The sequence below is a fragment of the Rattus norvegicus genome, chromosome 8 (genome assembly GCF_021556685.1).
Source record: "Rattus norvegicus strain SHRSP/BbbUtx chromosome 8, alternate assembly SHRSP_T2T, whole genome shotgun sequence".
Taxonomy (NCBI): Eukaryota; Metazoa; Chordata; class Mammalia; order Rodentia; family Muridae; genus Rattus; species Rattus norvegicus.
In genome coordinates this window covers 123451037-123476493 of record NC_141541.1, presented here as the reverse complement: position 1 = coordinate 123476493, position 25457 = coordinate 123451037, and the positions used below count along the sequence as shown (strand labels likewise).

General features: G+C 44.0%; 1 protein-coding gene across 3 annotated transcripts in view; it reads right to left on the bottom strand.

The window, feature by feature from the left end:
* The window catches only part of Gadl1 (glutamate decarboxylase-like 1), a 178069-nt gene that overhangs the window by 39989 nt on the left and 112623 nt on the right, over positions 1-25457 (bottom strand). For all 3 annotated transcript variants that reach the window (XR_015626875.1, NM_001430390.1, XM_087563227.1), the window contains 2 exon segments: positions 17196-17247; positions 9580-9669 (listed from right to left, as the gene is read on the bottom strand). Coding sequence is in view for 2 of the 3 variants with exons in the window: in NM_001430390.1 (NP_001417319.1) it covers positions 9580-9669; positions 17196-17247 (142 nt within the window). In the remaining variant the exon portion in view is untranslated.

Genomic DNA, 25457 nt, shown 5'->3' with positions numbered 1-25457 from the left:
GTTTGCAGCCCCGACACAGCCCGCCTCTACCTCGGACTTGTAGTAGGCGGACAGAGGCCTTTATTATTGGTAGATTTCACAGGGAATCTTGGGACTGAATGGTGGGTTGGGACTGACCACCACATCATGAGTCCCTTTGGATGAACAGACAAAAGAGAATCATCTGGGAATAATAATTAAAAAAAAAAGTAAAAGTAGATATGAAAATCATTTGGTGCTTTCTTAGCATGCAAAAGGTTCTGGGTTTGATCTATAGTGTTGCATAAAATAAAGTGGATACGCATACATACATGTACACACACGAACACACATATACACACACACAAACACACATGTACACATATACACACAAACACACATGTGCACACACATACAAAGACACACATGTATACACATGTACACACAGACACACACACACAGAAGATAGTTCAGTTTTTGCTATGCAAGCATGATGTGCTAAATTTGTTCCCCTAGAACCCTTGTAAAAACGTTGGGTGTGGTGGTGCATGAGTAGAATCTGGCATGAAGGAGATGGAGACAGACAGACAGATTCCTGAGACTTGCTGGCCAGCTCAGCTTAGCTTGGTAAGGCCCAGGTCACTGAAGGGCTCCTGTCTTAAAAAAACAAGGTGGAAAGCTACTGAGAAAGACACCACTGGTTGATTTCCTATCTCTGCAAGTCCTTATGTGCAATGAGCCCTTCCCTCTGTGAACACACACACACACACACACACACACACACACACACACACACACACACAGAGAGAGAGAGAGAGAGAGAGAGAGAGAGATACCCCCAAATAAAATAAAATAAAATAAAAGGTAAATAAAATCAATGTCTACATTAGCATTCCCTTAAAAGTAAATCATAAAGCAAGTAGAACAGCTTGGTACCTCCCAAAACTAGAATTTTTCAAGAATGTCATTAAATGTGTACCACTAATTTTCCAAAATGACCTTATTTTTAAAATCATTAACAAAATAACAATGAACAAAACCTGGGGCTGGAGAGATGTCTCCACAGTTAAAAGCACTGGCTGCTCTTGCAGAGAATCCAGATTTGGTTTGCGGCGTCCACATATTAGCTTACAACTGTCTGTGACCCCAGTTACAGGGGATCCTGTGGGTTTTTCTTTTCTTTCTTTCGTTTTTTTTGTTTTTTTTTTGTTTTTTTGTTTTTTTGTTTTTTTGCTTTCACACACACCGTGGATGCATGCAGTGCACAGACATGCATACAAGCAAGACATGAATAGACACAAAATAAAATAATTTAAAAACAACAACCAACTAACAAAACCCTGTTCTGTCTCTAGAGAAATAAATATTTTTAGTTCACAAACCAAAAGGGTGGCTGGGTATCCCCCATTATCATCAAGTATGATTGAAGGAAATCCAGAACCAGAATTCTCAAAAATAGGAGCTGTGCACACTCTCTTGAACACATGCCCACTTGTACACTCGCACATGGATCCTTCTCTCTAATGATCCCTGGAATCATCTGTCAAATTATATCCACAACCAAGCAACCAGACAACAAAGATGTCAGAGAGGCTCCAGAAAAACTGACTCTTCTATGACTGAAAAGAAGTAACACCATCAGACATGGCCGACCTTTCATGAGCTCACAGCGGGGCAAAGGAAGGCCTGTTCACTCCTTGAGGGAATGTTAGGATTTTGTGAATGGGGTATGGACTTTGAGAGTGGAATGGCCACAGAAAAGGAAATTTTCATCAGAACACCAAGGATGGGGCAAGGAAAGCACATGGAACTTTCTGGGGTCTGTTTCTGTTTTTTCTTTATATTCTTATTCCCAATTTTCTGTCCTCAATTTGTGACTCCAGGGCAGCTCTCTCCCCTACCCCCCCACACCACACACACACCACACACACACCACACACACACACACGCACACACACCACACATACACACACACACCACACATACACACACACACCACACACATACACACCACACACACCACACATACACACCACACACACACACACCACACATACACACACACCACACACATACACACCACACACACACACACCACACATACACACCACACACACACACCACACATACACACCACACACACACACCACACATACACACACCACACACACATACCACACATACACACACATACACACACCACACATACACACACACACACTCACACACACACCACACATACACACACCACACACACACCACACACACACCACACCACACACACACCACACACACACACACCACACACACACCACACACACACACACACACACACACACACAGCGTACATAGAACTTGGCACCTATGTCTGTCCTCAGTCTAAACAGACACAGGAGATTTTATACACACTTAATATCTGTGATGGTTCATCTCCTTTGTCAACTTGATGGGGCTTAGAGTCACCATGGAAACACATCTCTGGGCACTGCTGTAAAGAGTGTTTTAGATTAGATTAATTGAAGTGGGAAGGCAGATGTTATAAGGGTGGTGTCATTCCGTGGATTCTCAGACTGCACAAAATGGAGAAAGGAATTGGATATAACATGGCCAGCTGCCCACTGCGAGCCCATGTAAAACTTCCCTTCCTGAAACCACTTCCTGTCAGAGCATGGGGAGAAGTGACTCCCCACCTCCTCTTTCTACACATGCACACACATGTGCACACACACAAGCACACCTGCACACAGGCTTGCACACATGCCCATAAGTGGATGATAAAGAGAGATCACTACATATGAACATAATTTTCAAAGCATATGTGCTACAGTAGCTGATTTGTAAATTTTTTCCAAATTAATGATCTATTTTAATTGTCTGAATGCTGAATTTGTCTACAAGTCATGAACTAATACTGAACTAGCACCTTCGAGGTAGATTTTTCCTTACTTCTCAGCATTTTGCTCTTTAGAAGAACTGTGGACCTCTGGGTACCTTTTCATTCCCCACAACTCTGCTACTATTTATAAGGAAAGAGTTTTTAAGATCAGAACTGCTAGAAGAAAATGTATGTAAAATTAAGGTTTTCCTGTGCTTTCTGTGACTCCAGTAAAACGGCAAATTTGTGTACACACAAGAAGCTTAGACACTATCCTAAGCTGGAGACACGGCTCCGTGTTAAAGTGTTTGCTGTGCAAACCCGAGGACCTGAATTTACTATGCCAGAAGCCGAATGAAAAATCCAGGTGTGATAGCAGGTACCTGTAACTCTAGCACTGTCAAGATACGGGTAGGGGATATGGATTCACAGGACAGGCATCATGTCTTATCTGGGTTCAGCGAGGAACCTGGTCAAAGAGTCCACAGTGAGTGATAGAAGAAGACTGATATAGACCTCTGTTTTGTACATGCATATACATGCATACACATGCAACTATGCCCCCCTCCCTGTCCCTACCACATACATACAGAAAAGAAAAACCCCAGAGAACCCTGGTGACTCCCATCTCAAGCAGCAACATTCATAATGGCATATGGGTGTGCACACACATGTGCAGATATATGTAAGCACATGTATACACATACATGTCAGTATGTGTGGGGGTGGGGTACAGAAGTCAACTCCAGGTATCAATTTCCACCATTTTATTTTTTTATTTTCTTTAAAAACTAATCATTGATAAGACCTTACTGGCCTGGAACTCACTAGACTGTCTGGTCTGCAAACTTGAGATTCTTCTGTCTGTGTCCCTCCAGTATTGGGATAAGAAGTGCTTGCTACCAATGTGAGTTTAGGGAACCCAGTTCATTTCCTCAGGTTTACACACCATCAGTATACCTTAGCCCTCCTATGACCATTTAAATGTTTGTGTTACATTTATTCATTCACGTGTGTGTGTGTGTGTGTGTGTGTGTGTGTGTGTGTTCCATGCATGTAAAAGTCATAGGACATCTTGCCAGATTCAGTTCTACTTTTCTACCAAGTGGGCCCCAGGGATAGAACTCATGCCATCCATTGTAACTGCAATCACCTTTGCTCACTGAGCCCTCTCACCAGTCCCTGTGCCCATTTTTAGTAGATGCTGTTTTGACTTCATGCAAAACAAGAGAAAATGTGTTTCTCCTGAACAAACCTGTGTGTTACCTGAGAACGAGGTCACTAATGCTGTACCGCTCTTATTACTTTCAAGACAGACATCACCTATTTGTAGCATTGTGTCTTTGTGTACGGATCACACTCTTGGCGCTTCTCAGAGCACGGATGGGAATTTTATCAAAGGCCAGGCATCTTTTGAAGATGCCATGCGCAAGTATTGATGTGATAGAATGACCCATGTATCTAGTTATTAACCATTTTCTTCTTTCTGCTGTACGTGAGATCTCACACAGCCCTTACAGAAGGCCATGTGCTGGCTCCCCCTGTTGGGAGAGCACAATGGATTACTATTTCCTGGGAATAGTGGTGCTTGGGTCTGGTGGGATTGACAACTGCTGCTGCAGAAAATGGAGTCAGTTACCAGTCTTGCCGCAGGCTAGTGCTGGTGCAGCAGGACCAGACTTAGGGATGGACTGGGAGGAAGAAACAGAAAAGAGGGGATGCCAGGAGGCAGAGAGACAAACAGGATTGAAGTGAAGACCTGAGACAGATACAGTCATTCCTGAACTGGTCAGAAGGGGACATATCTGTAGAGGACATCTGGAAACAGAAGCCACATTAACGTGGTGACTGAACAGTATCACGGATTGTCTGTCATAGTCCTTCATTCTCAGAAAGAGTCTCACATTCTTGCAAGCACACTCATGTACACACACACACACACACGCACACGCACACATACACTCATGCATACACACTCATGTACACACACACACACCACACTCACGCACACACACACTCATGCATACACACACGTACAGACACATACACACATACATGCATATCCTATGATATGCCAGATTAATTTCTCCCTCCAGCTGTTAAATGATCCCATCGTACCAGTAGTCCTGTGACTTGTCAGCTCACCCAGCTAGTGTGACAGAGGAGCAAAAACAAAAGATTTTTTTTCTCTTTTGCTTTATTTATGTGTTTGTGGTTTTCCATCAAAAATAAATGAGGGAATAAATTCTGAGTCTGCTTTAAGTGGCTCCATATTATAAATCACAAACGGACATTCTCGCGACTCACCTCTCTTTCCAGAGTCGTCTGCAAAGCAAACACCCATGCAGAGAGAGAGAATAGGATAACCAAGAATCCCAGGCTGCCTGCAGCATCTGTTTCAGAGGCCAGAAGCAATCGTGACAAAAAGGATGACAGTGAACCAGACAAGGGGAATGGGGAGTCTCGAAGGCACAGAAACATTTGTTCTTTCATAAAAGATTAAAATCTCTCTCTCTCTCTCTCTCTCTCTCTCTCTCTCTTTCTCTCTCTCTCTCTCTCTCTGTGTGTGCGTGTGTGTGTGCGCGCGCGCGCTTGTCACTGGATGCCATGCATATGTGAGAGCCTGCAGAGACCAGATGAAGACAGAAGTCCTGGATCTTGAGTTATAGCATTCAGGAGTTCCCTGATACAGAGCTCAGGTCCGGAAGAGGAGTAAGTGCTCTTAACTACCGAGCCATCTCTCCAGCTCCGGCAGCCAAGAACAGGCTGTGGTGGATGAAGACTCTTCCAGAACAGCTGTTGCCCATTGTTCGGGTCAAAGAGAATGTCCTCATGTGCATTTTTGATGACTTGTGACTGTGAAAGGCAGACAATATAAGGACTCTCTGGTTTTAACTTATGTACCTGCGATGCTTTCGATGAGATCCGTCTCCTATAGGCTCGGGTATTTCAACACTTAGCCCCTAGTGGGGGAAGTTACAGGACTTTTAGAAGGACGAGCCTTGCTAGAGGAAGTACATCGCTAGGGGCGGGCTTTGAGAGTCCATACCCTTGCTCTACTTCTGGTTTGCCCTCTCTGCTTCCTGAGTGTGGACAGAGATGTGAGCTCCCAGTTCCCTGCTCTGACCCCTTGCTGCCAAGCCTCCTCATCTTGAGGGCCCTTTGCCTGCAAGTTTTAGTTGGTTGCTGTGTTTTTTCAAAGCAACAGACAGTAATTAGCACAGGTCCACTATTGATTTTGAATTTTCTCGGAGCTGAAGCAAAGGAGAAGCCGGACAAAGCCAACCCTACATTCATTCCAGGAAGGAATTATCTTAATCTCTGTCTGGGCTTTGGCGCTGAATCAAAGAAACACAAATGCCACATTCGATGTGCATTCTCTTAACCACCGAAAGATGGCTTTTCAGGCCTGCCATCTTCTTTCTCACCCTGAAGCAGTTTTTCTTCAGAGTCTGCTCAACAACCTCCATCAATCAAAGTAAAAAACTCCTCCTCTAATCCTCACCCAGATTCCGGCCCTATTGTTCCCTTTCCCCCTGCAGCTCAGTCACTATCTGCTGTAAGTCCTCACAATGGCTTACTTACATACATTCTACGACATAACAGCAGCCAGATCTCAGGGCCTGGTGACCATGCTGATGCAGGGAAAGTGACGGTGTGGTCAAGTCAGGACATCGATGCCACCTGACTTCCAACATCTACGTTCCTAAAATTGCTCTCTTTCTGTCCAAATCGGGGACAGGCAATGACTTGAGAAAGGGAGGAGTTCTTTCGGCTCACGGTTTGGGGGTGCAGTGGGGGGTTGCAGCAGCGTGCTCCCATTGCACCCACACTCAGGAGATGGAGAGAAGGATGCTACGGCTCTGCCCACTTTTTCCTTTTCTTTCAGTGTGGACCCCCTGTTCAGGGAGTGGTGCCGCTCATATTTAGGGAAGGTCTTCCATCTCATCTTCGGGGTAGACCTTTCTGGAAATGCCCTCACAGACACACCCAAAGATATATTTCACCGACACCTTAGGTGTTCGGGTTTTTTTTTGTTCTTTTTTTCGGAGCTGGAGACCGAACCCAGGGGCCCTGCGCTTCCTAGGCAAGCGCTCTACCACTGAGCTAAATCCCCAACCCCCACCTTAGGTGTTCTTTAATCTAATCAACTTAGAATTAAAGTTAACCACCGTTCTCCTCAGTCTCGGGCTTGACAGGAGATATGTATATATTGGCATATACTGTGTGTTACAGTGCACGGGCACAGATGTGCCACGGATAAAGAGAGATGACCCAAATCGAGAAATCACACAATTAGGCAAGGCCACAGAGCGCTGTAGCTCACAGGCAACGAGAAAGCTTTCTCCCTCTTAATTTGCTTATGGGAAAAAAAATCAATCCAAGCTCTGCTGGGCTATCCTCATATCCATCACTATCCCCTTTATAGCCCGGTGCATGCCCCCTCCCTTGACTCTCGCCAGCTTTGCACTGAGCTTTCTTCGGATCTATTTCTTTCCTAGTTGTTCCCTCCCTGGCATCTCTTTATTGTTTAAGGCTCTGTGCCTTGGTTGCACACTGGTCTGCCCTCTCTTCTTTCGCTGCAAGCAGAGCTTATCTTCCTCATTCCCAGCTGCCCCTTTACCTGCTACATGAACTTGTCAAGGGCGCAGACCAAGTTCTTCTGATATCTGTCTCTCTAATGCTTAACCCTTCTAGCCCTCAGTAAATGTTTACAGCTGCCTGCCCAGTAAGTCCTTTTCCTTTCCTTCGAAGGGCAAGTCAAAGGGCTATCAACTGTCAAAAGCTGTTTAAATAATTCGTGTTTTCTCCAGTGAGAGGGGGAAAGGGATCAAAAGCCAGAGAGCTTTTAGGAACTTGGATGGAGTTTTCTCTGCTTTCTTCAAGTGAGGAAAGATAGGGCAGGAAGGGGTTGCCTTGCTTCAAAGGTACCAACATAGGAATTCCTAAACATGTGTATCACATGGCTGAAATTCTCAAGTAAAATTTCAATATGGGGGGATCGGGGAGATAAGGAATGTTGATCATTGGGCAGTGGGGATGAGGAATGTTGATCAATGAGCTTTCACAGGTCCTTGCAGAGCTGGAGAAGAGGCAGGATTTTGTCTGGAAGAACAAAGTGAGGGCTGCCTGGGGCTGCATTTCTGCACAGTCAGCTCTCAGCTTCCTGTGAAGCCTCTGTTCTCATTACCCAGGCTGTGACTCAGGGCTTTGAGCCCACAGGGAAATGTCAGGTACTTACATTACTATCGAGACATCAAGCCCGTTGCACACACTTTCAAGCACGTTCGTTGCTTGTTTGTTTGTTTGTTTGTTTGTTTGTTTTTTCCAGGCCCAGCATTCTCTTATTTTTTTTTCCTCCAAGTCTCTTAAGTGTGTAAGAATGGACCTTTGCTCATTGGGCACTGGAACAGGCTAGGCAAGGACTTAGAGGTGACGTTACTGAGGAATATGGCAGTTGGATGTTAGCAGTGGTGTCTCTGGATGGCCAGCATGCTCCCTTGTGGTTAAGAATCCTTGAAACTCCAGCTAGCTTGTTCACGCCACAGCCTACACATTATCGCTTGCCACGTGGCCCTGACATGACATGCTTTTGTGGGCTTTTCTAGAGGAACACGGGAAGAAATACTCTATGGGAGAGATCGATCCAGCCCAATGCTAAAGAGTTGGTTCCTGTTGCGGGAGGAGACACCGCAACCACAGCAATTGTGACAAAGGAAAGCACTTAAGTGGGGCTGTCTTACTGGCTCTGAGGTTCAGTCCATTATCGTCATGGTAGGAAGCATGGCAGTGTGGAGACAGACATGGGGCTGGAGATGCAGCCGAGAGTTCGATCAGCAGGCCTCATCAGCAGGCAGCAGGGAGAGAGAGTAAGCCACTGGGCTCCACTTGGGTTTCTGAAAACCTCAAAGTCCACTCCTAGTGACACACTTCCTCCAACGAGGCCATATCTTCTAATAGTGCCATCCCTTAACAAACCACGGGGACCATTTTCATTCAAGCCACACTGAGAACAAAAGGGTCCCCTCATCCCATGAACATACCACAGGTGTCATAAACATTCATTAAAATGTTTTTAGAATACAGAATACAGAATCCACTGGGCCTGCCCTGGGGTAGCCCACTCTAATCTCTTTTTGGAACGTTTGCTTAGCAAACTATTCTGCTCAAATTCATTCATATTCTATCTATCTATCTATCTATCTATCTCTATCTATCTATCTATCTATCTATCTATCTATCTATATCTATCTCAATTGAGTTTTTTCCTATAAGAATACAAGAAACAGAGACACCCTCTCTACAATAACAATATCAGATTCAGATTTTCGCATGTTTTCAAGAAAGGCAACAGAATGCTAAGATGGTGACGTGCCCACAGAATCACGGAATTGGGAGCTTCAGCCACTTATCCCACAGCTGTGACTGTGAACCCTGCAACCAGCTCCCATTCTCTGAAGCTCACCGCAGGGTAGAACTTCTAAGAAAGTCTAAAGTTATCTTGCACACAGCACAGGTGTGTTTGCACGTGTGTGTGTATTGATCTGTCAAGTTAATGGGCTAGACATAAACATGGTTTACAACTCTTGGCATGTCATCAGTTTCTACTGAGAGAAATGCCAGGAATAGAGGCGCTTCTCTGTGCCTTCGAGGGGCGGTCACATGGAGCTATCTGCAGACCGGTAGGCAGGAGCATTGAATCCATCTCATCCAGAGGAAAGCAATTCAACCCCCTCATCACTCACCAAGCTGAGCTTTCTCCAGAACTCCGGTCCTTCCGCCATCTCTCGGAGACTCGGTGGAATGTACCAAAAGCACACATTGGTATATTCAGGCTGAGGATTAAAAAAAGAAAAAACAATGCTGTTTTACTACCATAAGATTCATTATAGAATATAATTAAACAGAGTCTTTTAAACTCTGTGCTAATCTCTTAAGAGTCATCAAGTGTGTGTAACTTATAATACAGCCAAACTCCTGCAGGGTAGTTCTACATGAATTCTGACAATACACTGCTGGAGTTTGGATCTAGACAGTTCCTTTTCCTCTACACAAAGGGTGGGCTCAGATCACACACACACACACACACACACACACACACACACACACAGAGAGAGAGAGAGAGAGAGAGAGAGAGAGAGAGAGCAACATACCATTGTCACACCATCATATGACAAGTCTGTCTTCACTGAAGCACGATGTAAGACAGGCCATGCCAAAGACCATGACAAGACATGTACTAAGCCAGCACTGAGTATCTTGTGGTATAGATACTCAAGCGAGCTACGATTCCTTGTTCTCAGAAACCACTATGGATGACATCTACCTTCTTCATTGGACCCTCACACTAACAGTTATTGAGACGTCTTTGATACTTTTTCACTACAAATGTAGTTTTTAGCCAGTAACCAGCGCTCACAGCTCTTACTAGTTCCAGGGTTGTCTGCACGCCCACTATGAAGCCTGCGGAACTTCAGAAAGAATAAACAGCCAGCGTCTCATATGCTAAGATCAAGACTGGGACCACATGGGGTTCTGCTGTCAGTGGATTCTAAGACATCACTGAGAGCCTAGGGAGGTTTCCAGCTTCGCCCGATAACTTCTTGATCCACGCTCCCTTTCATCTTGGAAATTTCCAACATTCTCATTGGAATTGACACAGAGAAAGAGTTACAAATCTTTAAACTATAGAGTAGTTTTCACAAAGGGAGGGCCATGCAGTTCAGCTCAATTTCCACACACTTTTATCACAAGACAATGTTTTATAATGCGAATCTACAAAATTTACATTTGGACATATGATTTATAATAGATTTAGTTCCTTCGTCTAAACTGTGTCGAGCTTCTAAGTTCTTTGATCATTAAAAAAAAAAAGAATAATATTTTTAAAAAGCACTAATTAGAAAACGGAAGGGAAAAAATCATAGTTTGCTTTCCGTCTTTGCTTCTAGGAACCCATCCCTAAGTCAAAGGCACCCTTCCCCAATGCCACTGGCATCTGTTATAAATGTGTTAGCCTTCAGCTCCAAGCCCCCTCTTTCTTGGCGCTCTACAATGAAGGTGCTGGGTCCTGTAAATATTTCCTTGTTACTGCTTGATTCCATCTTATGTCTTGTCATCAGCGTCTGCTGGAGAAATGCTACCAGAGGAGGTGCCTCTTCCCGGGGCACCACGTACATTTCATGAATCCCTTGCAAAATATGAGCTGTTTTCAACTGCCCTGGCTGTCCACAAACAATTATTTATTGCTTAAGGACATCTCAGCAAAATGGCAGTTTTTCCTGGCATACTGCCCAGGCAGGCAGCGTCAGAGGGTGGGAGTTGTCACGAGCCAGGCACTTTGCTCCAATGACTTGACAGGCACCCTCTGTGAGTAGCCTGCAGCTACTTCCAAGATATGGCCCTTCCAGGAAGATGGCTTCCCCTAGGAAGCATGATAAAGATTTCTAGTGAGTCGTGCCAAGGCGACATCTCAGTGAACTCTGTCTTCCTCTCAGCCCCATTCACACTCTTTCCAAGGGGATCTGTCTCTGAGCTGTCAGGGAGTGCCTCTTCCTCCTGTGCTCCACCTCAGTTCTAGAAGGGACGGTGGATCTATGCCTGGATAGTTCTAGGGAACTATTTAATTCCTAAGAGATCATCCCTCATACCTCCTGGTCTCTGTTCATCACTGTGTGTGTGTGTGTGTGTGTGTGTGTGTGTGTATGTATGTGTGTGTAGAGAGACCAGAAGTGAACTTCAGGCATCCTCTCCCAGGTACCTTCCACTTCTTATTTGAGACAGGGTGTCTCACTCATCTAGAATTTGTCATGTGGCCAGGCTATCTGGCCAGTTAGCCCCAGGGATCCATCTGCCTCAATTCCCCCAATGCTGCCACTGCACTTTCACACTATGGCATTGACATAGCTTTTGACATGGGTACTAAACATCAAACTCAGGTCCCTTTGCACAGTAGGCATGTTACTAACTGAGCCACTTCTCTATCCCCTCACCAGGTTGTGGCTTGTAGAAATGCCACATTGCTGGGTCTCTGCACCCTACCCTGTAACGTGGAGATGACAGTCTGTGCATAGGCTCAGCTGGATGAGCAAAAGGAGAATTTATTTCCAGCGGTGGGTAGCATATCTGCCACACAGCAGGCGCTCTGCCAGGTTAATGACTATTCCTCCGGGCCAACCTGGTAGAAGGAGATGTCCTTTTCAAGTGGATGTACAGCCTCATTAAAGCCTGCACTAGCTGAGACAAATCACTAGGAAGATTTCTGGATACCTTCTTTGAACGGAAACCCTAAGATGGATAGAGCATCCAAAGAAGGCCAGCCATATTGCTTGGCATCAGATGCAGAGTTTCTATGTTGTGGAAACGGGGGTAGAAATTAGAAAGAGAAAATTACTTATGTCATATGCCTGTGCCCAGAAACTCAGAGACTCCCGAGGAAGGGGAGGTGTGATGGCTCATCTGCTGTGGGTGTTATCAAAAGAGAGATTTCTCATAATGTAAGATGTGGATCATGCATTGGTGGACAGCAGTGTCTTCTGAGGACTGAAAAATAGAAGGAATGAGTGGGTGGGGGCAGAGTTTAAATGGAGAGGAGTTGAGCTAGAAATAGAAATTAGTCTGGTTTGCAGTGGGCTTCTCCATTTGCTGTGCTTGGGGTGGGGGGTTCCTGCTCGATTCCCAAGGCAACGTGCAGTCTCAGTAGAGAGACAGCATAGCTGTAACTTAGATTGTGGAAAGCCATTCAAGCTGTCGTGTAGAGAGATTAGCCAGAGAGGGTTAGTAAGGAAGGGGATGACGCTGCTCACCTGAGATGCGGTTGACTCTCAACCAAGACAGAGAGGAGGAAACTAAGTACATAAGCAGAAGGGAGAGGAGATGGGGAAAGGCCCCAAGAGTTTTGCACAGCTCAAAAAACCCAAAGAAGAATGTGAACTTTTGGTAAGAAAAATGGCTACACTTCAGCTTAGGAATGGCGAGTCAGAGTTCTAGGGGGAAACTACAAGCTAACCAAACATCAAAGTTAAAGGCGGACACACACCAAACCTCATGAGAGAGCTATTTGGGAGACTGCTGACAGAATAAAGGACCAAAGACAAAAGAGTAGAGACGAATATCCAAATGGTATTAGACAAAGAGGACCTTGCACCAAAGCAGAGAAGAAAAAAAAAATAAGTCAAAGAAACCATGGTGAGGATTCAAGATGGAGTGGTAACTGTAAAATACAGTAGAAGTCTAAGAAATTTGAATGAGATATGTTAGATTTTAGCAATTAATGAGGTAACTATGATCATATCAAACTGTGTGAGATAAGTGATCTCAAGTAAGGCAAATAAGTAGCCACAGCTAGAATGTGGGCAGCCACAGCTCAAACAGTGGGCAAATATGGGCAGCCACAATGTGAACAGATAGCCACAGCTCAAATTTGGGCAGCCACATCTAGAATGTGGGCAGTCACAGCTCAAACATGGGCATCCAGATCTAGCTGCAAGAGGAAGAACCAGTAGGCTCTCCATAGCAGGAAGTTGTTCAAGCAGAACTTGTCACACAGGCTCTTTTGTGAGGCCGTGTACAGGAGGTCGACAAGATGTCCTTCATGCCTCTAAAGTCTATGCATCCCAATAACACTTCCTAATGCAGAATTCAGAAAGACAAAAAACAAAAAGGTGAATAATTCAGGCTCACCCGAGATATTGAAATGAAAAATGCGAACAGGAGTGTAGGAAGGAGTATATACCTCTAGGAAAATAACTATCAGATCTTAGATCCAACACAGGAAAAAGACAGAGTTATGGTTTTCAGGGGAGCATGAATAATTCAGGATTCATTTGAAATGATAACTTTCAATCATCTTCAAGAAGAGAGACATTACTTTAGCTCTTTTCAGGAAAAGGCATTCAAGTGCTAGGTACTCTGTTTCCCTATACTCATTTACAACTTCTAATGTAGTGCTCTCTCTTCTCCTCCCTCCCCATACCCCTGCCCTTCCCCTTCCCACTCCCTCTCCCTCCATTTCTCTCCCCTTTCACTCTTTCCCTCTCTCTCTCTCTCTCTCTCTCTCTCTCTCTCTCTCTCTCCCTCTCTTACTCTCTTCCATTTTAAAAATTAACTTAACACTTAGATGTGAAGTTGAAGGTCTCAGTTTACATTATTTCTTGAAACAAACAAAAAAAAAATCAAGGGAGGCAAATGTGAATCCAAGATAAAAGTCCATCCAGTAGGGTTAGGCTGCAGCCCGGTGGGGCACACGGGGTGTGTCTGTGGACTTGGTCTCAATTCTCAGAACGAGTAATGAAGACAAAACCCTGTTGTAGAAATTCTGAAAGGGTTATTTATTATATAGGAAGCCTCCCATACTACAGGAGCCAGCTGGCTTCTCCAGAGCAAACAATTCTCATGGGTCTGGAGAGATGGGTCAGCTGTTAACAGAGCATGTACTGCTCTTGTAGAGGATCTGAGTTCAATTTCCGGGATCCACTTCAGGAAGCTCATAAATACCTATAACATGAGCACCACTGTGGGATCTAACACCCTCTCCTGGTCTCTGTACTCAGGGGCACATACCCACACACAGAGAGGAGGGGGGAGAATTAAAAAATAAAAATAAGTAAATCTTAAAAATAAAAAATACCCAGAGCCAAAGTCTACCTAACAACCTTTCCTTGTCCCGATACAAATGTATGTCCCCAAAGATGGTGTTAGAGTTCCCCTCCCTTTCCAGGGTCTTTAGGGAGAAGTTGATAATGCCATTTGAACATGACATCCTTTTCCACTCTCACTTTTACTCTCATCATCACAAAAACAAAAAACAAACAAACAAAAGCTCAACAGGCAGTTCTTCCTGAACACTGTGGAAATAGAGCAGCTCAAATTGGGGGAAATAAAGAGCAAGCTCAGTCTGCTGTGTCTCCTCTACGAGTGTAGATGCTCATACAATAATGAAGCTAGCCAAGAGATCCGCCAATACAGGGACGGCTAAGTCTGAAGACTGGATGCGTCCCTTCGTCTATAATGAAAGAAATGACATTTTCTGGAGAAGTGGGAGGGACTAGAGACCAGTGTGTTATGTGAATGAGGGGTTCAGTTCCTACTTGTCCACTTGACATAAACTACAGTCATCCTGAAGGAAGGAATCTCAGTTGAAGGCCCACCTCTGCTCAGCTGGTGTGTATGTATGTGTGTGGTGTGTTCTAATGATGATGATGTAGGAGGGCCCAGTCACTGCGGGTAGTCCAACACCTAGGTATATGGTCAATATATATATATGTGTGTGTGTGTGTGTGTGTGTGTGTGTGTGTGTGTGTGTGTGTGATGAACATGTTTCTTTTCTGAAGGTTTCTAATGACTTGGTGTTTCCCACATGTCCCTTTCACTTCCCATTGGAATATGAACACAGAGCAGGGACCTCTCTGGAGGCTGGAATTGCTGGCACACACTAGAGTTCGTGCATCTTGCTGAATAAATGATTAGCATGGATTATCTAGACTTCTTACATGCAGCACGAGTTCCTGCAGTGGAATCTATAAGTGGTTTTTACATTAGGTTAAAGACTGCAGTGAGGTTTAACAAGATCTAAGATAAGCTTGCCCTTCACAGTTCTTAAAAGTCAGGATGAGATGAGGGGCTGGAGAGATGGCTCAGTGCTTTAAGAGCACACAAACACACACACACACACACACACACACACACACACACACACACACACACACACACAGACACATTGCAGAGGACCTGATTCCAGCTCCATCACACACAACAGGCACACAACAGCCTGTAACTCCAGCTCCATAGGATCTGACACCACCTTCTGGCCTTCACAGGTAACTACATTCATGTATACATGCCTATTACATGGTGGCATGTCTTTGGGCACTGTTTTGTTGCTGTGGGAGGGCCCAGATCACTCGGTAGTTCAACCCCAAGGTTGTATAAGGTTAGAAGATAAACACACACACACACACACACACACACACACACACAATTTATGAAAAAAAAATTACACCCAAATGAAACAGGGCTCCTGGGCTGGGGAGGTGCATGGATGGGTAAAGGTAATTGCTCAAGAGCATAAGGACATGAGTTGGAGTCCCCAACACCCAGGTAAAAGGCCAGTCATGGCTGAGCATGCTTATAACCTTAACATTGGGTGACATAACCATGTAGACTTGAGAGCTTTGAGAATAGTCAGTCTGGTTGAAAAAACAAGCTACTGGTCCAGTGAGAGACACCATTGCAATAAGGTGGGGTGACATAGAAAAAGACACCTGATGTCTTGCTCTGGCCTTCCAAGTGCATGCATATACACTCATATATATGAATCATATATACATACACACATACACACATATATACATATACACACATACATACACATATACATATATACACATATACATACACATATACACACATATACACATACATACACACCCACATGCACACACATACACACATACATACACACATACACATAGACACACATACATACACACATACACATACATACACATTACACACATATACATACATACACATATATACACATACACACACATACACATACACATACACACATACATACACACATACACATACATACACATACATACACATGTACACACATACACACATACATACACACACATACACATGTACACATATATAAACATACACATACACATATATGCACACATACACATACATACACATATAAAGACATATGCATACACACATACACATACATACACCTATACACACATACACATACATACACACATATACATATACACACATACACACACATACATACACACATACACATATATACACACACATACACACACACAGACAGACAGAGACAGAGAGAGGAAAGAGGTTATATTATTTGATATTTTAACAAAAACATTCATCTTCAGAATCACCGGACTTCTTATACACAGATCTAATATCTACAATGAGACATCCTATTTCCCAGTGCTCCAAAGTTCACACACACTCTTTATTTCAGAACAAGGACATGTACGCATGCTCTAAAAACCCTTAGTCAGTCTCCCACACAAAGGCCCAGTTCATGACACAATCACTATGCCATTTCTGTATCAGGAAAGAGGTCATAATTTATTCAGTATTATCTCTGCTAATTATTATTGAGCATTTTAATTTCCAACACTTAAAGGCTAGAGCATTTTCTGTGAATCCAACCAAGGGGAAAAATGTTCACCAATACAGTAAATTAACATAATGGGCTGTATGAATTAAGCTAATGACTTGTTTCTTAGCCTGCAACACAGAAATCAACACCACAACACAACGGCCTCCATCACCGTTGATGACAAAATGAGGTGCCAATCCCTTGGCCACTTACTTCTATCAGCAGCTTGAAGCCTTCTCTTTTCTTGATTTCGTCGACCAGGTACCTAAAATTAAAATAGCGTTATTTAAAAACAATGATATTGGTAATTTGCCATCCCTGAATACTGTGGACTTCACTTTCATACCCCAAAGCATGGTTTCCAGGAAGCCCAGGCAGAGCTACACATGTGGACAGATGCCCTTGGGGCCGTCTGTACAACCACATGCTGGGCCTCTCTAGAGGTCATGTCTTGTGAAGGGGATGAGGTCAATCTCTCATTCTAACATGACTTTTAACTCTGGCATGAAAAGTCAGAGTGCGTCCTAGACAACTTTTGTATTTATTGCATTTATTTATGTGTATGAGGGCTTTGTCTGAACGCATTTTTGTATGCTGCATGCATGTTGTTGCTGTGGTGTTTGGAAGAGGATATCAGATCTCCTAGAACTGGATTTATAAATGGCTGTGAGCAGCCATACAGGTACTGGGTACTGAACCTGGGTTGTCTGCAAGTGATCCTAACCATTGAACCACTTCCAGCCCCATTCATCTCTACCTTCCTGAAGGGGGTCTCAGCACAATTATTGGGATAACGTTGCTAGATTACAGGGAACATTTTTGGTGTGTCACTTTCGCTTGGGTTTTACGTTTTAGCTCAAAGAGCATAAACTGATGTTATCTATGGCTAGATCGGAGGGAAAAGGAGCAGTGTTTGATGTTGTGACACAAGTAAGGGGGTGTGGATGCAACTAGGGTATCTATGATGGCCTAATGGAGATAAGAAGCATCATTTCCTCATAAGCAAACGTCTCAGATGCAAAGGGCATGGGATATGGTTGGAGCAGGAGGGCAACACTGAACAGAATGAATAACACTGCCTGACTCTCCTGTGTCTTGGCTTTGATCTCCACATAAACAGGGACCTTTTATAAGGTCCACTCTTAGGTAAAGAGCCACCAGCAATCAATGACAACTCAGAGATGGAGAACCTCCTGACGGATTATTCAAGCCCAAGTAGTCAGTCCTAGGTAAATGTACATACAACCAATGATAAACAGACTTGGAAGGGTGTATATGTGAGTGTGTGCATATGTGTGTATGTGCATGTGTGTATACATGTGTGCACGTGTGTGTACATGTGTACATGTATGCACATATGTATACATATGTGTGCATGTGTGTATGCATGTGTGTACATGCATGTGTATGTACATATGTATGTATGCGTATGGAGAGGGAGATCATGTTTGAGAGGGAGACACAGGAGGAGTTGGAGGGGTCAAAAATAATGTAAATATCACACTCATGTATGAAATTCTCCATAGGAATAAAAATTATCATTGTAAAGCCTTGGAATATTTGACCTTGAAAACAACTGACTCCATAATGAACCTTAAAAAGCTCATGATGTTTGACTCAGAATTTCAAATCTAGGGGTCTAATGTATGTATTTAAGGAAATGTGCAAAACTTTGGAAAGAACAGTGTTTGTTGGGGAATTATTATATTCTACTCTATGACAAAAAAATAAGGTGGGGAAGAGGGAGGGAAAGAAAGAAGGAAAGAGCACACTCCCCAGCAAGCACTGGCTTCAAAGCGTATGCTCTCACCTTGTAGCCATGGCAACATAAGCACAACAGCACATTCCATATATTCAATTACTTCTTGGGAAATTCCCCCCAACAAAACATTTCCACTCGAGTCTCATTTGATTACTTCAAAGACCAGACTAATGCAGCCCCCGCCTTTTCCCTAGTCTGGAATTATCACAAAAGTAAGAAAACCCTAGAATTCATATTTTTGTTTCTGTTTTAATCACTACAGTACTTGCTATAGAAACCCCCAGAAATCATATTTGCGTCTTTGTTTTAATCAGTTTATTACTTGCTAGAGCATTGCATCACTTGCTATAAACCATTCTAAAATGTGGACACAGAGTATGAGTTTATAAAATTTGGCATTTTTCTCCTGCCGATTTTATTTATATAGCTTTTTACTGAAGTATTGGTCCTTACACATAGATATTACTTTTAGATAAACCAAATCTTGCAAAAGTTCTCTCAGTGTTAACTAGTCATATGAAATATTTTATTTTAAATAATTGCGTTGTGTGTGTGCAGAGCTACAAAGTGATTGGCATTCATGCCTGCACATTCACATCACTGAATATTGTTTTGGGGACATGCTATAAAGTAGCTGTTAAGTCTTGGAACCTTTAGTACTCAGCAAAGGGTGACCACATCCTTAATGAGTGTCATAAAAGGTGTTTGAGGTCAGTGGCAATCAAGAAATGCTAACAACGACATGGATACTGAACTGTGTTTTCACCCACATGGTGCTGGATACAAGACCAGCAGTACCAGGGGCAGTTAACACACAGAAGAAGGGTAGAAACTGCCTACGGCCATCCTTTCTGACTGTACCAACCACGTTGTGATTCGCTTAGGAAAAGTCAATCATACGAACACACAGAGAAAGATACATATTGTATTTGAATATATGCATGTGTGTGCACATGTGTGCATGTGTACACATGTGTTAAAACTACAGTTCTTTGTGTATCTTCTCTAAACAATTCCCAGAAACAACGTCACAACACAGAGGTCAGAGGTTGAAGGACTAACGTGTTCTGAGTGACCCAGGTGTATGGAGAGGAGTCTGTTGGTCAAACCGTCTGCTGTAAATGACACATCCTCAAAGCCCAGGAGCAAAGCACTGAGGAAACCCAGATAATTTGATTCCATTTTCCATCATTGTTTTGCAAGAAATAAAGGCCAAGGAAGATGGCTCAACAGTTAGGAGCGTTTGCTGAGGAATCCTGAAGACCTGAACTCAGATCCCAGCACTCAGGTAAGAAGACAGGTGAGATCCTGCACACACCTTTCACCTCATCTCCAACAAATCCAGAGATGGGAGGATTGTGTGGCTTGCTAGTTGAGACACTGACAGCTCAGTGTTCAGAGAAAACTCAGCCTCAAAGAGGGTGATAGAGACAGGCACCCAACATGTTCTCCTGATCCCCATGCGTACTCACTGGAATGTGGACTCCGCCAACATGGGTGCTCATACACTCACCGACACGTTAAAATAAATGAATAACTAAAATCTTTTAATAACCTGGAGATACAAACATGGAGTTAATGCCAAGGGATGGATCGCACACTGTTCAATACAGTACACTTAAAAGAGGGAGAGGGGACGCCATAGATTTGGAAGCCACTCTGCCCATTTTCTGACTCTGTGCAGAGTTTTATAAATGTAGCTTCATGCCTAGCTTCTGAAAGGGAACTTTAAAGAACAATGTCAGCACAGCAGAGGACAGACGCCACCTCTACCTAGACAAGGGAAGATTTGAAAGTCATTTTTATCTCAATCTCCAAGACAGAAATGTGTGGGCCACCTGGTACACTCAGAACATTTAACTGTGTTTGTTACACCAGTCCCCGATGTTCTAAGACCCTGACCCGTGCTCTGCCTACCAGGAAACACGTTATTCCAAGTTAGAAATTGCTAACGGGCTTCTGGTCAACCTTTTGACTGTAGTCAAATCATGTAGGGTCCCCGAGCCTGCCTCAGATTCCTCGTGCATATAATGGAGACGTGGATACAGCCCAGCAAAACCTTTGCCTTGATGTTATTAGTGTTCGGCATGTCCTTTTGCTACGTGTGTTTTCTATTTAAAATACTCTTGTCATACGGGCTGAGGGGCTGAGGCTGCCTTTCCAAACCAAGCCAAATCACTTCAGTTATACTCTGTTCGTGTAGCTGCCCTGTCTGGGGCTGAGTCTTCAAATACTCATATGTTCTTGGCACTTCTAAATCACCTCACCAAGGTTCAGAGAACATCACAGCAAAGGAAGGAAGACTCTGAGGGCTGGAGTGTTTTGGAGTGCCTTGTATGCATGACTTGGCCATTGCACCAATGAGCCCATAGCAGTTGTGATCACCTGCACGCCATGCTACCTATGGGCATTCCATCATGAGGGGTGAGGCCCTGATGAAGCCCCCTCTTCCCTGGGTATTCATAGAGCACGAATGGTTGCTGGGGAAAGGTTGACCATTTTCTTCAGTGGTGTAGCCATATGTGTGCATAGGAGCATATAGACTCCTGTGAATAACCCCCCTAATTAAGCTCATTTGTTCACCAAAGAAACAAAAGGCAGTTAAAACAGACAGGGGAGCAATTGGGAAGAGAAAGAAAATGCGTAAAAGTGGGAAGGAGACAAGAGAGGGTTATCAGGAGTGAATGTGACCAAAATGTCCGTATGAAAGTTTTATAGTAAAATCTACTGTTGCATATAATTGATATATACGCATAATAAAACCTAAAAGAAAACACCTGGCTTTGTTAGTCATGTAGAACAGGTCTTATGTTGGGGACAACGATCACCTCGCACTGCCTGTCAGAGTCTAGTGTCATGGTCTAGCGAAGCCTGGAGACTAAGCTACTGTCACAACTACGTGCCAAACAGCAGTGCTCTCAAATAGGAACCCCGGTGTACCCCACTAATGCTGCTTCCATGAGAAAGAGTTCCACTGTCAAGCTGCTCTGAGCACTGCTGGGCATGACAAACTGATGTGGTACTTCACGCTAAGGAGCACCCCGCCAGCATTGACTTACTCTGTCCTTTCTCTCACAGAGGTGATCGTACGGCATCATCCTGTTAACTGGAAATGAGGCACTGTCTATCATGTAGGCTGTCTTCAGTGTGTGAGGAAAGAGTCTCCTTATGCTCACAGGGCAGCCATTGTGGCAGCATCCCATCTCTACATATCGACATCCCCAGAAGGGACAGGAAGAGCATGCTCTCTTTAAGTATCCACCTCTCTCTATGTAGCAAGACTCTTCCCCAAGGCCTTATGGAAATCTCTCTGCATCTTATTGACTGAGTCATAGACCCAATTCTGCACTAAATGTTGGCAAGGTAATGTTGTCAGTCAGAACATTGCTCCCTCAATAACATCAAGTTCCTCCTGGCAAGGTGAAAGAGAGAGTAGGTCTTGGGCAAGCAGTTCTCAGTATCCCTGACTGATCTTTAGTTTCAGGCCTTCCTAGAGCCTTCCACGTCCTTATAGGCTCTGGACTTTCCTGGGGAAGAGTAGAGAGGTGCTTATTTCCCAAGTAACTCAGACCATGGTGATGGTATTTTCTTCCAACAGATCAACTATCAATACCTTCTACATCCAACTGTCTCACAGAGCGCGGCTCAGAGATAATAATTTAGAATCACTTCTGTTAGGAACCTAGATCTTCTTCATACATGAAATGGGGTGTCAGAGGGAACCCAAACAATTTCTGAGTCACTTCTGTCTGCATTTATGCAGATGGATTGTTATTTATAGTTTTAAATGTATGGAAGCAACTTAAAAGTATGCTTTTTAGAAAGCATTCTATTGTATGGAAGAACCTGGATTAAAAATATACACACAGTTTGGGGCAGATAGATTCCTTTCTATCAGAGCTGTACAAGTAAACTGACTTCAAAAGTAACCCTAATCTCAGTACATTCTTGTGCCTCCCAGTCAGTTTGGCATAGAAGACAGAGGAGAAGAGGTATGAACACCAACAAAGCCTTCTCAAAGCTTACTGGAGAAAGGCTTGCCTCAGTATCCTCGCTTGATGTTGAGGTGTTTTTAGCCAGCATCACATTCAAACTGCGTGGCTCCTTTTATGCAGTCATCCTTCCTTAATGCTGGAGACCTTCCTCTCCAAGTTGTTATATTTCAATGTTTGACTCTCGACTGGATCGGTGGCTCAGAAGTTTAGAACACTGGCTGCTCTTCAGAGAACTCAGGTTCAGTTCCCAGGACCCACACGATACCTCACAGCTGCCTGTAACCGCAGCTCCAGGGAATCTGTCACCCTCTTCTGGCCTCCGAGGGTTCAGAGCCATCCATAAATCCAGCTCCAGGGGATCCAACACCTCCCTCTGGCCTCTGTAGCTATCAGGTATAGATATGCTACACATACATACATGTAGGCAAAACACCCAGACACATGATGTAAAAGTAAATAAATATTACATGCTAGCACTTTGTTTGTTCTGCTGGCAAGCTGTTACTTTCTTCCCAGAAAGAGCCATTCCAACCTCACTCTCAGTTCAACAGTCACTTAAGAGTTTCCCTATGACACTCCAGGCTGAGTTTATTTCTGGCTGTCTTCTCAGAATTTCTTCTGATGGATTCATGGAGGCTCCCGGAGCTCTGGGGCTTTCTCCATCTGTTCTCTGTGCTTTGCCTCTAATAGAATGAATCTCGGGCTTGTGCGCTGCATAGCAGCACACGCTTAATTCTGTTCCACTGTGTTTGCCTTCCAAATGATTGAGGTTTAAAATTCCTTTTCTATTTATTTGTGTGGAGGGGAGTTTGTGTGTGTTTGTTTTCATGTGTGTTTGTGTGTGTGCATACTTTTGTGTGTCTGTGTGTGTGCATGCTTTCATGTTTTTGTGTGTATGTCTGCATGCTTTTATGTGTGTGCATGCTTTCATGTGTGTATGAGCATGATTTTGTCTGTGTGTATGTGTGCATGCTTTTGTGTGTATACACATGCTTTCATGTGTTTATGGGTATGTGTGCATACTTTTGTGTGTTTGTATTTTTATGTGTGTGTGCATGCTTCATGTGTTTGTGTATATGCATGTTTTGTGTGTTTTTAATGTGTATGTGTGCATGTTTTCATGTGTGTGTATGTGTGCACATGCTTTTGTGTGTTTGTGTGTGTGTGCATGCCTCCATGTGTATGTGTGTGTGCATGCTTCCATGTGTATGTATGTGTGCATGCTTCCATGTGTATGTGTGCATGTTTTCATGTGTGTGTATGTGTGCACATGCTTTTGTGTGTTTTGTGTGTGTGTGCATGCCTCCATGTGTGTGTGTGCACATGCTTTTGTGTGTTTGTGTTTGTGTGGGTGTGCATGCCTCCATGTATATGTGTGTGTGCATGTTTCCATGTGTATGTGTGTGTGCGCATGCCTCCATGTATTTGTGTGTGCATGCTTCCATGTGTATGTGTGCATGTTTTCATGTGTGTGTATGTGTGCACATGCTTTTGTGTGTTTGTGTGTGTGTGTGTGTGCATGCCTCCATGTGTGTGTGTGCACATGCTTTTGTGTGTTTGTGTGTGTGTGTGTGCATGCCTCCATGTGTGTGTGTGCACATGCTTTTGTGTGTTTGTGTTTGTGTGTGTGTGCATGCTTCCATGTGTATGTATGTGTGCATGCTTCCATGTATGTGTGTATACACGTCTATGAATATGTGTGTGTACATGCTTCCATGTATATGTGTGTACATACATCCATGTGTATGTGTGTGCATGCTTTCTTGTGTGCCTATATGTGTGTGTGTCTGACTGCATGCATGTCACATGCATGTGGGTTCCTACAGAAGCCAGAAAAGGATTTTGGTACCCTTGGTGCTCCTGTGAGCCACCTAAAGTGAGTGGTGGGAATAGAACTCAGGTCCTCTGAAAGAACAAGTGTTCTCAGCCACTGAGTCATGTCTCCACCCCCTTAAATGATGAGTTTAGAGAAAATAAATCTGAAAATGTTGGTCCTGCTGGATTCTGCCCTTCCCTGTTACAAGAACCCCAAAGCACTGGATAGCACTACCGGCTTCCTCCAGTCAGGAGATGGTCATTCCCTCAGCTTTCATGCAGGTCTATGCAGTGGATTCTGTCTACCAGATAGACTGCAGATCGTGTGTCAGGGGGATTAATGAATGGTTCGCTGGAGACCCAATAAAGTAGCAGAACGGAAGTGTCTTATGCTTGTTGTTGGTGAGACTTGCACAAATGCTCTTCTAGCCTGCTGTAAAAACTGTCCCTAGTCACCATCCATTTAACTCTGTTGCCACAACAAAGGCCTAGGAGGAGCTCTCAGCCAGAGGTAGCCCTGGGTAGCTCTCAGTAGCAGTTAGCCCTGGGTATGAAAGCAGGGCAGGCCTTTCTGGCAGCTGTCAGCAATATAGTCATCCAGGCCTCATGCTCACTCTCTCCCCCCTCTCTCCCTCCTGTGGTGTGTGTACATGTATGTGGGTGGGTGTGTTCATGCATGTGGGTGCATGTATGTGCATGTGGAGATAAGAAGGTGACATTGTGTTTTCTTCAGTTGTACTTCACCTCATTTTTTGAGATAGGATCTCTCGCTAACCCTGGAGTCACTGATTCACCTAGACTACCCAGCCAGCGGCAATCACAGGGATTCTCCCAACCCAGAGTGCTCAGTCCTGTGATTCCAGGAACAGCTAGTGTACCTGAGTCTCGTCTCGTCTCGTCTTG